General features: G+C 39.0%; 1 protein-coding gene and 1 non-coding gene across 3 annotated transcripts in view; both read left to right on the forward strand.

Annotated features, from left to right (window-relative positions):
• Nucleotides 1–16,015, forward strand: part of STAG1 (stromal antigen 1) — a 327,523-nt gene that overhangs the window by 224,307 nt on the left and 87,201 nt on the right. For both annotated transcript variants that reach the window (XM_031663744.1, XM_031663743.1), the window contains one exon: nt 3,275–3,378. In XM_031663744.1, the coding sequence (XP_031519604.1) occupies nt 3,275–3,378 (104 nt within the window). The remainder of the gene's footprint in view (nt 1–3,274; nt 3,379–16,015) is intronic.
• On the forward strand, nt 7,355–7,462 carry LOC116273915. Its single transcript, XR_004182418.1, has one exon. It is a non-coding gene; the product is annotated as a U6 spliceosomal RNA (small nuclear RNA).

Raw genomic sequence — 16,015 nt, forward strand, 5'->3', positions numbered from 1 at the left:
TCTGAGTTTAAGGCTGGGCACAGTGGCTCACGCCTGTAGTCTAGCACTTTGGGAGGCCGAGGTGGGTGGATCACCTGAGGTCAAGAGTTCGAGACCAGCCACGCCAACATGATGAAACCCTGTCTCTACTAAAAATACAAAACTTAGCTGGGTGTGGTGGCACGTGCCTGTAATCCCAGCTACTTGGGAAGCTGAGGCAGGAGAATCGCTTAAACCCAGGAGGTAAGAGGTTGCAGTGAGCCAAGATCACGCCACTGCACTCCAGCCTGGGTGACAGAGTGAGACTCCACCTCCAAAAAAAACAACCAAAAAAAATTTTCTGAGTTTAAAAATATGTAAGAATGAGGCCAGGTGTGGTGACTCCTGCTTGGAATTTCAGCACTGTGGGAGGCTGAGACCGGTGGATCACTTGAGGTCAGGAATGAGACCAGCCTGGCCATCATGGTAAAATCTCGACTCTCCTAAAAATACAAAAATTAGCCAGGTGTGGTGGCACACCTGTAATCCCAGCTACTCAGGAGGATAAAGCAGGAGAATCTTTTGAACCTGGGAGGCGGAGGTTGCCGTGAGCTGAGATCATGCCACTGTCCTCCGGCCTGGGCAACAGAGCAAGATTGTCTCAAAAAAACAGGCTGGGCGCAGTGCCTCACACCTGTAATCCCAGTGCTTTGGTAGGTCAAGATGGGTGAATCACAAGGTCAGGGGTTCAAGATCAGCCTGGCCAAGATGATGAAACCCCATCTCTACTAAAACTACAAAAATCAGCCAGGCACAGTGGCAGCCGCCTGTAATCCCAGCTACTCGGGAGGCTGAGGCAGGAGAACCGCTTGAACCTAGGCAGCAGAGGTTGCAGTGAGCCAAGATCGCCTCACTGTATTCCAGCCTGGGTGACAGAGTGAAATTCCATCTAAAAAAAAAAAAAAAAAATTTTAAAAATAGATTCATGAAAGTATAGAGTCTATCTGAAGGAAACCATAGTTTTAATTAAATGACTTAAGATCTCAAAAGTGAAAAGCTGTATTGTATTTCTAGCTGAAAAGGTCTTTTTTTTTTTTTTTTTTTTTTTTTTTTTTTTTTATTGTACTAGTCATAATTCCAGTGGGTTTGAGAGAGTTCTGGGAGGTATGGTGAATAGGAACTAACTAAGCAAAATGATTTCAAAATTTATATAGAATTTTAAACTTATGTTGAAAAGACAGTATAGCATAGTGCTTAAGAGAACTGACTCTGGAGTCAAACTACCTGAGTTCATATATTAGCTCTACTACTAACTAAGTGCATCTCTCTGTGGCTCATTCTCCTATCTGTAAAGTGAGAATATTAGTTCCTATCTCTTGGAAATGTTTTGCGGATAAAACAAGTTATTAAATATAAGCTACCTATGATAGTGCTTTAGACATAGAAAATTCTTAATAAATTAATTGCTATTAGCATTATAGAAATTACACAAAATTTTAGAAAAAGGGCTAGATAAGGGAAACTTGCTTATATATTCAAGTTGGTTGAATTAAGTTACATATTAAGTTATAACAAATTACTCCATAAGTCTAGTATAATCAAAGCAGTAAAGCATTGTCACAGAAATATACAAATAGATTAGTGAAACTAAAGAATCCAAAAATACCTGAACCATGTTTAAAAATGACATTTAAATTAAAAAGGGAAATCTGGTTTAACAGTGGTGGAGACTACTGGCTATTTGGTGGGAATAAACAGGCCCACCTACTATCGTCAGAAATAAATGCCAAATAGGTTAAAAATACCAAAGCAAGAGAGACGGAAAAAGCGAAAGGAAGGAAGAGCAAAAGAGCAAGCGAGCACATGAGACAGCAAAAGACGAAATAAATTAGAAGAAAATGAAGAACATATTAGTGTAACCTCCAAGACAGATCTTTGAAGGCAGTATAAGAAACCCAGAAGCCATAAAACAAAAGGAGACAGATGTGACTTTTAAAAAATTAACGATTTCTGGCCGGGCGCGGTGGCTCAAGCCTGTAATCCCAGCACTTTGGGAGGCTGAGACGGGCGGATCACGAGGTCAGGAGATCAAGACCATCCTGGCTAACAGGGTGAAACCCCGTCTCTACTAAAAAAAAAATACAAAAACTAGCGGGGCGTGGTGGCGGGCACCTGTAGTCCCAGCTACTCGGGAGGCTGAGGCAGGAGAATGGCGTAAACCCAGGAGGCAGAGGTTCCAGTGAGCTGAGATCCGGCCACTGCACTCCAGCCTGGGCGACAGAGTGAGATGCCGTCTCAAAAAAAAAAAATAACAATTTCTGTCTGACAAAAGATACCATGAAGCGTCTGATAACAAATGACAAACCGGGAGAAAATACTTGCATCATTCAAAAAGTAAAAAGTACTACCCCTACCATACAGGAGTTCTCAGATTGATAAGAAAGGTGAATAGTAGCGCAAAAACGGGTGAAGAATAAACATAGACAAATCTTAGGGAAAAATAGAAAATATATTCCACTTAACTAATTAGTAGGTAGGAAGGAGCAAAATGATAACCAAATACCCCTTTTCAACCATTGGACTGGCAAAAATTAAAATGGTTTATTAACATCTAGTGTTCACAGGGATATAAGGAACCAAACATTCATAACATTGCAGTTGGGGATATACATTATAATAATTAATCTTATGATTTCTCAGTATCAAGATCTTGCCATTTGAATCCATTATTTCTTCTTTGGAGAATTATTGTACAGAAATAAATGTATCAGTTGCATAAATATGTGTCTATTAATGATGTTTATTGAAGCATTGTTCAGTGTCAAAAGTCAGGAAATTATTTGAATGACCATAAGTAGAAGGCTGACTAAATTATGGTACATACATTAGATAGTAATTTATTAAGATAATTATAATATGTGTATATTGACTTGAAAAATATTAACTGTTAAGTTTTTTAAAAACATACGGCATAGCCTTTTTTATTAAAAACGTCCTATTATATGAGGTTTGAAATTATGTAGAAGGAAACACAGTAAAATTTTAGAATTGCCTAAGTCAGAAAGGTAGCTTTAGAAGAGACCAGAGTTTATCCTCTTATTCTTTACTTTGTATCTCTTTCCTGTTTGACTTATGACAGCAAGCACATAATTACTTTAAAAAAAAAAAAAAAGAAATAGCAAAGTACAGAGCTTAACTTTAGTCTTTAAAATAAGCAGTAATAGAATGTTTTCAGTTTTTTTATAATATGTTCATTTTTAATACATGATTATTGTAAAACTGTCTACTCATGCTCATGTATTTTGTTTTACTTTAGCAATGTCTGATCGTCAAGAGAGTGCTCTTATAGAGCTAATGGTTTGTACAATTCGTCAAGCTGCTGAGGCACATCCTCCAGTGGGAAGGGGTACTGGCAAGAGAGTAAGTTAAATTAGTGAGAAATCTACTAAAAGGTTTTTAATGCAATTAACTGTCTTAAATATTTGGAAATTTTACTGATATTTGTATCCCTAAAAACATGGTATTTTTATAAATGATGGACTCTGGTGCTTCATCTTTATATCCTATCTGCTATACTCAGTTTCCAAAAATAGATTCTTTCCTTCATGCTGCTATAGCACCTATACCTGCTTCTGTTATTGTACTTATATGGTATTTTAAGGATTTTTATATCTATTAAAAAAAAAAAATACCTAAAGGCTCTGGAAGCAAAATGCCTAGTTTGCAAGTTCTTCTATTTAGCAGCTATATAATCTTTAGATAGATGAATGATTTTTGTATGTCTTAGTTTCCTTATCTGTAATATGGGACTAATAATAGAGGTATTTATATTAGAGATGAGTTGAGATAATCATAGATGAAGAGACTCCTGGCTCTGTTGGTTTGAAGAGATAGGCAAATCTGTCCGCAAAAAGCAAGTATTAAAAAACTAGAATGTATTGTCAAAAACATTACATCAGGGCTCTGGAAATTCACCAAAGATTAAAAAAAACACACACACACACAGTGGGAAATATTTTTTCCTGAAAAATTGATAGAGCTTCAGGTAAAAGCAGCGGAAGTCTGTGGCCTTCTTGTCAATACACATGTATCCCCATGGTTGGTCGGTAAGATCTGTAGTTTGTTACCAGAATGGCACTGTGTGCAAAAACCCTAAGCTTTCCTGTCAGAGAGAATGGATTCAACATGGACAAGTAATAAAAGCCCACAAACAAACAGGAAAAACTTACAGCTTCAATAATCTGGGGTTGTGGTAAGAGTACTGGACCAGCCGAAAATTTAACTGCCAAATCTTAGAAATGAGAATGCTATGAAAGGATTAGCTGTGCTCTCCATACATCCCTGGCTGACTAGGAAATGTTAGAGACGTTAATGGAAAGTAAAAGTCAAGCAAAATCTAAGAACTGGGTGAACTCTGAACATGCTCCCTAACCAACAACAGATCATTTCTCAGAGGGGTGGAAGCCTGATTGAAGCCACAAATATTGCAATATTTGAACACAACTTCTGCCCAAATGATTGGTTGACTCTACTAATTTATTCAAACACAACGAGGACTCCTAGGAAGACAGGCTAAAAAACAAAAGTAAGAATAAAAATTCTGAGCAGAGATAGCAGAAGTAACTCACTATGGAGGAAACAGATTATTCAGTTTACGTTAAAGATTCCCTTTAAAAAATTGGAAACTTTTATAATTACAAAAAATTAAAATCTATAGTTAAAAATTGAAATCCGCCAGATTCAGTGACTCATGCCTGTAATCCCAGCACTTATGAGGCCAAGGTGGGGGATCACTTGAAGTCAGGAGTTCAAGACCAGCCTGGCCAACATGGTGAAACCCCATCTCTACTAAAAATACAAAAATGAGCTGGGCAGGGTGGCAAGGGCCTGTAGTCCCAGTTACTCGGGAGGCTGAAGTAGGAGAATTACTTGAACCCGGAGGCAGAGGTTGCAGGGAGCCGAGATCATGCCACTGCCTTTCAGCCTGGGTGACAGAGCAAGGCTCTGTCTCAAACAAAACCAAAAAAAGCAAAACACAATTAAAATCCTTAGTTACTGTATTATCCAAAAATGTCTACTTTCAAGAAAAACTACAACCATGCAAAGAAACAGTAAAATGTGACCATACTCAGGAAAAAAAGCAGACAATAGAAATGGCTTCTCAGTAGGCCTATATGTTGGATTTAGCAGGCAAAGACTTCAGAGGCCTTTTAATAAATACATTCAAAGAATTACAAGAAAATATGAAAACAAGAAGTAGAGAATCTCATATATATGAAAACCCAATAGGAATTTGAGTTTTCCATATTATGGAAATAATGAAAACCCAAATGGAATTGGGTTTATGAAAACCCAAATGGAATTTCTGGTGAGAAGTACAATGCAAAAATTTAAAATTAACTGAATAAGCTAATTAGCAGATTTAAGATGATGAAAGAAACAATAGAAAAACATGAAGATTAATAGAAATCCATTCTGAAGAACAGAGAAGAAAAAAGATTGAAGAAATATTATCAGAGCCTCAGAAATATGTGGAACACCATCATGTGCACTGAAGTATGTATAATGGGAGTCCCAGAAGGAAAGGAGAGAAGGATAGAGGCAGAAAAAATACTTGAAGAAATCACTGAAAACCTCCCAAATTTAATGAGAGACAATTTATAGATTCAAGAAGCTTAACAAAACCCAAATAAAATAAACACAAAAGTTCCACATGTAGACACAACATAGTCACGTTGTTAAAAGACAAAGACAAAAAAATCTTGAAAGCAACAAGAGATAAACAACTAATATAGAGAGCAGTAGCAATAGGATTAAGAGTTAGCTTATCAGAAACAATGGAGCACAGAAGACAGTGGAATAACATATTCAATGAAAGTCAACAAAATGGCCAACCAAGAATTATAAATTTAGTAAGATTGTCTTCCAAAGATGAAGTGTAAAAAACCATTACCAGAGAAACAGAAAGGGGAAATTTGGAGAATGTGTTGCTAGATCTGCCATACCAGAAATACTAGAAGAAGTCCTTCAGCTGGGTGCAGTGGCTCACGCCTGTAATCCCAGCACTTTGGGAGGCTGAGGCGGGTGGATCACAAGGTCAGGAGTTCGAGACCAGCCTGGCCAACATGGTGAAACCCCATCTCTACTAAAAATAAAAAAATTAGCCAGGCATGTGGCACATACCTGTAGTCCCAGCTACTCGGAAGGCTGAGGTAGGAGAATCTTTTGAACCCGGGAAACGGAGGTTGTAGTGAGCCAAGATGGTGCAGCTGCACTCCAGCCTGGGCAACAGAGCGACACTCCAACTCAAAAAAAAAAAAAAAAAGAAAGAAAAAAGAGTCCTTCAAGCCATAAAGAATACCATAAGATGATAAAACAAATCCACAAGAAGGAATGAAAAAAGAAAAAAGAAGGAATGGGCTGGATGCAGTGGCTCACACCTGTAATCCTATCACTTTGGGAGGACAAGGCAGGTGGATTACCTAAGGTCAGGAGTTCAAGACCAGCCTGGCCAACATGATGAAACCCCATCTCTACTAAAATTACAAAAATTAGCTGGTCGTGGTAATCCCAGCTACTCGAGAGGCTGAGACAGGAGAATTGCTTGAACCCAGGAGGCAGAAGTTTCAGTGAGCCGAGATCACCCCACTGTACTCTAGCCTGGGCGACAGAGTAAGACTCTGTCTCCAAAAAAAAGGAAGAGTGTAAATCTGAAATGGTAAGTATGTGAGTGAATGTAAAAGGTAAAAGGCTGTGTGTGTGTGTGTGTGTGTCTGTTTCCTTCTCTTAATTTCTTTGAAAGAACATGAAATTATTTAAATCAAGCTTGTCTAACCTGTGGCCCACAGGCTGCATGTGGCCCAGGATGGCTTTGAATGCAGCCCAGCAAAAATTTGTAAACTGTCTTAAAAGAGTATGAGATATTTTTGCTGGTTTTTTTTTTTTTTTTTTTTAAGCTCTTCAGCTGTCATTAGTGGTAGTGTATTTTATGTGTGGCCCCAGACAATTGTTCTTCCATTGTGGCCCAGGGAAGCCAACGAACTGGATACCCCTGATTTAAATCAATAATTATAGCACTATAGTGTTGAGATTATAACATAAATATATGTGACAAGAGTAACACAAAAGGGAAAAATATATGGAACTATATTGGAGCAAAATTGCTATGTTTTATTATAATTAATTCAATATCAACCTGAAGTCAGTTATAAGTTAAAAATGTATATTATAATCCCTACAGTAATTATTCATACTTAAAAATAAAAGCAGAGGAATTATAGTGGTCCTCATCTGTTAGAGACATATGCTGAAATATTTAAGGGTGAAATTATATACTGTTTACCTTTGAACAGTGCAGGAGTTAGTGGCACTGACCTGCACAGTCAAAACTCCACGTGTGCTCACTTTGGCACCAGATACACTGAATTTGGAACAATACAGAGAAGATGAGCATGGCCCCTGTGCAAGGATGACATACAAAATTTATGAAACTTTTTATGAATCTTAAAATTTTAAAAATTCACATGTAACTTTTGATTCCCCCAGAACTTAACTACTGTAGCCTACTAGTAGCCTAAATGATGAGAAGCCTTAAAGCTGTTAGCACAAACAATGGATTAACACATTTTGTATGTAATATGTGTTATACACTGTATTCTTACAATAAAGTAAGCCAGAGGAGAAAAAAGTTTTTAAGAAAATCATGAGGAAGAGAAAATATATTTACTATTTGTTAACTGGATCAACATAAAAGTCTTCATCCTTGACATCTTGACATTGAGTACACTGAGGAGGAGGAGGAAGAGGGTTTTTCTCTTGCTGCCTCCAGTGGCAGAGGCAGAAGAGATGGAGATGGAAGGAGAGGCAGGTGCACTCTCTGTTTACAGAAATACATTGTAATTTCTGTCTTTTTGCTTTTTTCATTTCTCTAACAATGTTTCTGTGTGATACCAATCCTCCTTCCACTATTTGCTTTAATTTCAGTGCCCTCGTAATACAAGGGTCTGTGTCACCAAAGAAGCAAAAGCAGTCTTGAATAATTGGAACTCTTCTGCCAAATTATCTAATGTTAATTTAGGCACCCCTTCTTCAGCATTTTCTTCCTCATCATCTGGCACCACTTCAGAAGCACTCATCTCCATCAAGTCATCCTCTATTAGTTCCTCTGATGTAATGTCTTTTTTGTTTTTGAGACAGAGTTTCACTCTTTGTCGTCCAGGCTGGAGTGCAGTGGCGTGATCTCGGCTTACGGCAACCTCTGCCTCCCGGGTTCAAGCGATTCTCCTGTCTCAGGGATTACATGTGCTTGCCACCCGCCCAGCTAATTTTTGTATTTTTAGTAGACACAGGGTTTCACCATGTTGGCCAGGCTGGTCTTGAACTCCTGACCTCAGGTGATTCTCCCACCTTGGCATCCCAAAGTGCTGGGATTGCAGACGTGAGCCATCATTCCTGGCTGGTGTCTATTTGCTCTCTAATTTCTCTAAGATCTATATCTTGAAGTCTTTCATTCCCCACATTTTATACTATAACCATAATCTCTGATGTGTTTCTTGATTGGTTCTGTCATAAGTTCTGTGAAATCATACATAACATCTGGACACAGTTTTCTCCAACAGGTATTTATTTTTGGGGGGACTTGATGACTTTAAAACAACAATGGCATTTTCAGTGGTGTAATTCTTCCAGACTTTCATGATATTCTATCAGGGTTCTCTTCAATAGTGTTGACAGTCTTTTCCTTTGAGTAGTATGTTTAATGACTTTTAAGGGTTCTATGAACCCCCGATCTGTCGGCTGATTTAGAGATATTGTGTTTAGGAGCAAGTAGACCATTTTGATGCCTGTGGCACTGAACTTACTGGGTTCTGGTTGGTCAGGGGCATTGTCCGTTATCAGAAGAACTTTAAAAGGCAATCCCTTACTGGCAAGGTACTTGCTGGCTTCAGGGACAAAGTGTCAGTGGAAACCAATCCAGAAAAGGGGTTCTTGTTGTCCAGGCCTCCTTGTTACACATTACTGGCCAAAAAGACTGGCAGCTGGTGTTTATCATTTCCCTTCAAGGCTTTTGAGGGTTAGCAGCTTTACAGATAAGGGCAATCCTGATCATAAACCCAGCTTCATTTGCACAAATGAGTAGATTAATGTTATTTCTTCTTGCTTTAAAGTGGTGCTCACTTCTCTTCCTTACTAATAAGTGTCCTTTGTGGCATTTTTTTCCCCCCAGAGTAGGGCACTTTGATCTGCATTAAAAACCTGTGCAGGCCAGGCGCGGTGGCTCAAGCCTGTAATCCCAGCACTTTGGGAGGCCGAGGCGGGCGGATCACAAGGTCAGGAGATCAAGACCATCCTGGCTAACACGGTGAAACCCCGTCTCTACTAAAAAATACAAAAAAACTAGCCGGGCAAGGTGGCGGGCGCCTGTATTCCCAGCTACTCGGGAGGCTGAGGCAGGAGAATGGCGTAAACCCGGGAGGCAGAGCTTGCAGTGAGCTGAGATCTGGCCACTGCACTCCAGCCTGGGTGACAGAGCGAGACTCCGTCTCAAAAAAAAAAAAAAAAAAAAAAAAACCCTGTGCAGGCAGATATCCTTTCTCTTTAGCGATTTTCTTGATGGCATCTTGAAGAGTGGTCAGCTGCCTCTTGGTCAGCAGAAACTGTTTTTCCTGTTCTCTTAACATTTTTAAAGTGAAACCTCTTTCTAAAATTATCAAACTATCCTTTGCTGGCTTTAAATTCTCCAGCTTTGTAACCTTCACCTTCCTTTTGCTTTAAGTTGTCATTATATGACTTTACTCTTTTTGAATCATATGAGTATAGGTGTGCCTTTTTTGTAGCAATTCTGCACCCATATATAAGCTGTACTTTTAATGTGAAATAAAAAGGTATTTTGCAAAAAGTACAATGGTTTTTGCACCTGCTAGTATAGCAGTGATGGCTTTACGAAATTTTTTCTTTTTTTTTTTTTTTAACAGTGGTCCTTATACTGGATTCATTTATCTTGAAATGGTGGGCAGCTGTAGCTACAGACGTATCAAGCAATTTAATTTTTTTCTTTAAATTTTTTCTTGTAATAACTTTTCTCTGCTTCTTGGGAACACTTCCAGCATCACTAGTAGCACATATGGGTCCCATGATGTTATTCAGGGTTTATGGTATTGCACTAAACATGATAAGTGAGAACCACAAGATCACTTTTGACTGTGATACACAATTCACTGGAGAGACCAACTGTTCATGCAAAGATGATTAGTGCCATGGGACTTTTTTAGTAAATACTTGGCAATACTTGGGCTCACTGCAATAGCAACAGTAGATGTGTACAATATTATTGTAGTGGAATGTATACTATAGTTGATTCTGTACACTTATGATTAATGCGATATCTTTTTTTTTCTTTTTTTGAGATGGAGTCTCGCTCTGTTACCCAGGCAGGAGTGCAGTCGTGTGATCTCAGCTCACTTCAACCTCTGCCTCCCGGGTTCAAGCGATTCTCCTGCCTCAGCCTCCCGAGCAGGTGGGATTACATGTGCGTGCCATCACACCCCACTAGTTTTTGTATTTTTTTTTCTTTTTTTTTTTTTTTCTTTTTTTTTTGAGACGGAGTCTCACTCTGTCCCCCAGGCTGGAGTGCAGTGGTGCGATCGCGGTTCACTACAAGTTCCGCCTCCCGAGTTCAGGCCATTCTCCTGCCTCAGCCTCCTGAGTAGCTGGGACTGCAGGCGCCAGCCACTGCGCCCGGCTAATTTTTTGTATTGTTAGTAGAGACGGGGTTTCACCGTGTTAGCCAGGATGGTCTCGATCTCCTGACCTCGTGATCCACCCGTCTCGGCCTCCCAAAGTGCTGGAATTACAGGCGTAAGTCACTGCTACCAGCCTTTTTTCTTTTTTTAATTTATTTATTATTATTATATTTTGTTGTAGGGTACATGTGCATAACATGCAGGTTTGTTACATATGTATACTTGTGCCATGTTAGTCTGCTGCACCCATCAACTCACATTTACATCAGGTATAACTCCCAATGCATCCCTCCCTCCCTCCCCATGATAGGCCCCCGTGTGTGATGCTCCCCTTCCTGGAGTCCAAGTGATCTCAAGAACCAGTTCCCACCTATGAGTGAGAACATGTGTTTATTTTCTGTTCTTGTGATAGTTTGCTAAGAATATGTTTCAGTTGCATCCATGTCCCTACAAAGGACACAAACTCATCCTTTTTTATGGTTGCATAGTGTTCCATGGTGTATATGTGCTACATTTTAATCCAATCTGTCACTGATGGACATTTGCTGATTCCAGTCTTTGCTATTAGAATAGTGCTGCAATAAACATGTCGCAGTATGTGTCTTTATAGCAGCATAATTTATAATCCTTTGGGTATATCCCCAGTAATGATGGCTGGGTCATACACCGTTCTAGATCCTTGAGGAATTCTACACTGTTTTCCATATACGGTTGAACTAGCTATAAACTCACCAACAGTGTAAAAGTGTTCCTATTTCTCCACATCCTCCAGCACCTGTTGTTTCCTTGACTTTAACATCGCCATTCTACTGGTGTGAGATGGTATCTCATTGTGTTTTGATTTGCATTTCTCTGATGCCAGTGATGATGAGCATTTTTTCATATGTCTGTTGGCTGTATGAATGTCCTTGAGAAATGTCTGTTCATGTCCTTTGGCCCACTTTTGATGGGTTGCTTGTTTTTCTGTAAATTTGTTGGAGTTCTTTTGCAGGTTCTGGATATTAGCCCTTTGTCAGATGAGTAGATTGCAAAAATTTTCTCCCATTCTGTAGGTTGCCTGTTCACTCTGATGGTAGTTTCTTTTGCTGTGCAGCTCTTTAGTTTAATACCGAGATCCCATTTGTCAATTTTAGCTTTTGCTGTCATGTTGCTTTTGGTGTTTTTAGACATGCTCTATGTCCTGAATGGAAATACCTAGGTTTTCCTCTAGGATTTTGCGTATTAGGTCTAATACTTAAGTCTCTAATCCATCTTGAATTAATTTTTCATAAGGAGTAAGGAAAGGATCCTTTGAAGTTTCAGCTTTCTACTTATGGCTAGCCAATTTTCCCAGCACCATTTATTAAATAGGAATCCTTTCCCCATTTCTTCTTTTTTCTGTGTTTGTCAAAGATCAGATGGCTGTAGATGTGTGTGGTATTATTTGAGGACTCTGTTCTGTCTCCATTGGTCTATATCTCTGTTTTGGTACCAGTACCATGCTGTTTTGGTTACTGTAGCCTTGTAGTATAGTTTCTTGAAGTCAGGTAGCTGGATGCTCCAGCTTTGTTCTTTGACTTATAGGATCTTGAGATGTGGCTCTTTTTTGGTTCCATATGAACTTTTAAAGCAGTTTTTCCAATTCTTGTGAAGAAACTCATTGGTAGTTTATTGGGGATGGCATTGAATCTATAAATTACCTTGGGCAGTATGGCCATTTTCAATGACATTGATTCTTCCTATCCATGAGCATGGCATATGTTCTCCATTTGTTTGTGTCCTCTTTATTTCACTGAGCAGTGGTTTTGTAGTTCTCCTGAAGAGGTCCTTTACATCCCTTTGTAAGTTGGATTCTGTATTTGATTCTCTTGAAGCAATTGTGAATGGAAGTTCATTCCATGATTTGGCTCTGTGTTTGTCTGTTATTGGTGTATAAGAATGCTTGTGATTTTGCACATTAATTTTGTATCCTGAGATTCTGCTGGTTGCTTATCAGCTTAAGGAGATTTTGTGGGCTGAGACAATGGGGTTTAAATATACACCCGTCATCTGGCAAACAGGGACAATTTGACTTCTTTCTTTTCCCAATCAGCACCCCTGATTTCTTAAGCCCAATTGCCCTAGCCAGAACTTCCAACACTATGTTGGAATAGAGTGGTGAGAGAGGGCATCCCCTGTCTTGTGCCAGTTTTCAAAGGAATTTTTCCAGTTTTGCCCATTCAGTATGATATTGCCAACAAGTAAATAGCTCTTATTATTTTGAGGCACTGCTCCATCAATAATCGGGACCATTGAGCTGCTTTTATATTTAGCTGGCTGTTGAATTTTGTCAAAAGCCTTTTCTGCATCTAATTGAGATAATCATGTGGTTCTTGTCTTGTCTCTTGCTTATATGCTGGTCATGTCATTGATTTGCTAATGTTGAACTAAAATTTCTTGCATCCAGGGATGTGCTCTTCTCCACTTGATCATGGTGGATAAGCTTTTCTTTTTTAGACACGAGTTCACTTTGTCGCCCAGGCTGGAGTGCTGTGGCGTGATCTCGGCTTACTGCAAGCTCCGCCTCCCAGGTTCACGCCCTTCTCCTGCCTCAGCCTCCCAAGTAGCTGGGACTACAGGTGCCCACCACCACGCCCAGCTAATTTTTAGTAGAGGCATGTATTTTTAGTAGAGGCGGGATTTCACCGTATTAGCCAGGATGGTCTCCATCTCCTGACCTCATGATCCGCCCGCCTCAGCCTCCCAAAGTGCTGGGGTTACAGGCGTGAGCCACCATGCTCGGCCTATATTTTTTACTGGAGTTGGGGTTTCATTATGTTGGCCAGACTGCTCTTGAACTCCTGATGTCCAGTGATCTGTCTGTCTCAGCCTCCCAAAGTGCTGGGATTACAGGCGTGAGCCACCACTCCCAGCCATAATACTGTATCTTTATTCACATTGCTGTCATGTGCAAATGGTGCCATGTACAGCCTGTAAGTGTGTGTGTAAGTTTTAATAAATGTTAAGTTCTTACAATAGATTCGTATATATTTTATAGTAGTGAATGTTAAATATCTACATATATTTTATACATCATGATGAATCTAAATTTGCTTTGATTTTCCAATAGGCTACATGGCTTGTCTGCAAGTTTTTTTTTTTTTTTTAATTGTTGCAGATCTCCAAAAAGTTTTCCAATATGTTTATTGAAAAAAATCTGTATATAAATGAACCATGTAGTTCCAAACTGTGTTGTTCAAGGGACAAATGTGCAAGGATATGCCCTAAAATGCCTTGGGGGGAAAAAAAAACTGCAGGAGAATTAATGAAACAAGAATGACAGGGCTAATGGTTATTGTTCTGCTTTTGAATGTTTCTGAAATTTTCCTTAATAGTCTCTAAATTATGTGCTGTCCCACCTTTGACTAGTGATAAGCCCCTTCATACTAATTTATTGTCCTTTTCACATATCTTCTTCTTTTTTAATTACTTTCTTGCTTTCTTGGGAAACAAGATGCCCCAGGTTCACTTTCTACCTTTACTGCTTGAGTAGTTATCTATTGCAGTGTAACAAATTACTCCAAAGTTAAAGATGTGTGAAATAATAAGCCTTTATTATCTCATACAGTTTCTGTAGATCAGAAATTTTGGAAGAGCTTAACTATTCTTTTAGCTTAGGGGCTTCCATAGGGTTGCAGTCAAGACATTAGCCTGGGCTTTAGCATCTGAAGACTTGACTTGGAATTACAGAATCCACTTCCACAATGGCTTACAAGTTGGTGCTGACCATTGGTAGATCTTAGTGCTTCACCATGTGGGTTTCTCTATAGGACTGTTTGAATGTTTTCATGACATGGCTGCTGACTTTTCCTAGAGTGAATGATCCAAAAGAATAAGGTAGACACTGCCATGTCTTTTATAACCTCAAAAATTACACAATATCATTTTCAAAATATCCTATTGGTTATACAAGTCAGCTTTATACATTGTAGGACGAGGTTGTATAAGGGCATGAATACAAGGAAGGTAGGGATCATTGAGATTTACTTGAATTTTAGATTCCACACTAGCACAAGAATCAGCCATTTCTCCAATGAGCCATGGTTCCTTTTAATACAGAGTAGTATTTAAAGATTAAAATACTGGTACTCAGTTAAGAGGATGTACTTACTGTTAATTGCTTATGATTTCTGCTAGGTACTTTTAGTAGACAGAGTAATAAATGTATATTTGTGTATATACATTTAAATCATACATTCATTTTTATATTTGACCTAAATTTAGCCTAACAGGGGTTTTACCTCTTCAAATTTATGAGTTTTTTCCCAAACTTATTTTTTTGAAATAGGTAAAACATTTACATAGTTAAAAAGTCAAAAACATGTGAAAAGATGTAGTGAGAGAAGTCTTATTTATATACCTTTCTCTACACCTCATTCTTGTTAGTAACCATTTTTATTCGTTTCTGGTTTATTCTTCAGGTGTTTCATTTTGCACAAATAGGTAAAGGCATGTACACATACAGATATATGTATTCATATTTCCCATTCCACTCACCCCCTAATCTTTTACTAAAGATAGTATACTTTATACACTATTCTATACCTTTCTTTTTTTTAGCAGTGTATCCTGGAAATCAGTTCATATCTTTATTTGGAGGTCTTCATTTTCTTCTGGTTGTATAGTGTCTATTAGATGGATGCACTACTGAAAGTTCACCTATGCACAGTCTTTTGGACTGTTGCTAGTCTTTTGCTACTAGAAATAATGAATAATCAGCTGGACATGGTGGCTCACGCCTGTAATCCCAACACTTTAGGAGGCCGAGGTGGGCAGATCACGAGGTCAGGAGATTGAGACCATCCTGGCCAACATGAAACCCCGTCTCTACTAAAAATACAAAAATTAGCTGGTTATGGTGGTGCATACCTGTAATCCCAGCTACTCGGGAGGCTGAGACAGGAGAATCTCTTGAACCAGCGAGTCAGAGGTTGCAGTGAGCTGAGATTGCAGTACTGCACTCCAGCCTGGCGACAGAGCGAGACTCCGTCTCAGGAAAAAAAAAAAAAAAAGAAATAATGAATAATCGTATGCATATCTCATTACTTGTACCAGGTGTGTTGGTGAGATAGAATTGGTACTACTAGGTCAGAGGAAACATATGTGTACAATTTTGTTAGATGTTGGCAAATTCCTTCTTCGTAGGTGTCATACCATTTTTGTTATCCCCTCAGAGGTATTTTGAGGACTAGATGAGTTCAAGTGTGTAGCGTGTCTAACAAAATGACCACTCAGGCTGGGTGCCGTGGCTCACGCCTGTAATCCCAGCATTTTGAAAGGCCGAAGTGGGCAGATCA

This window comes from Papio anubis, chromosome 2, assembly GCF_008728515.1.
Source record: "Papio anubis isolate 15944 chromosome 2, Panubis1.0, whole genome shotgun sequence".
NCBI lineage: Eukaryota > Metazoa > Chordata > Mammalia > Primates > Cercopithecidae > Papio > Papio anubis.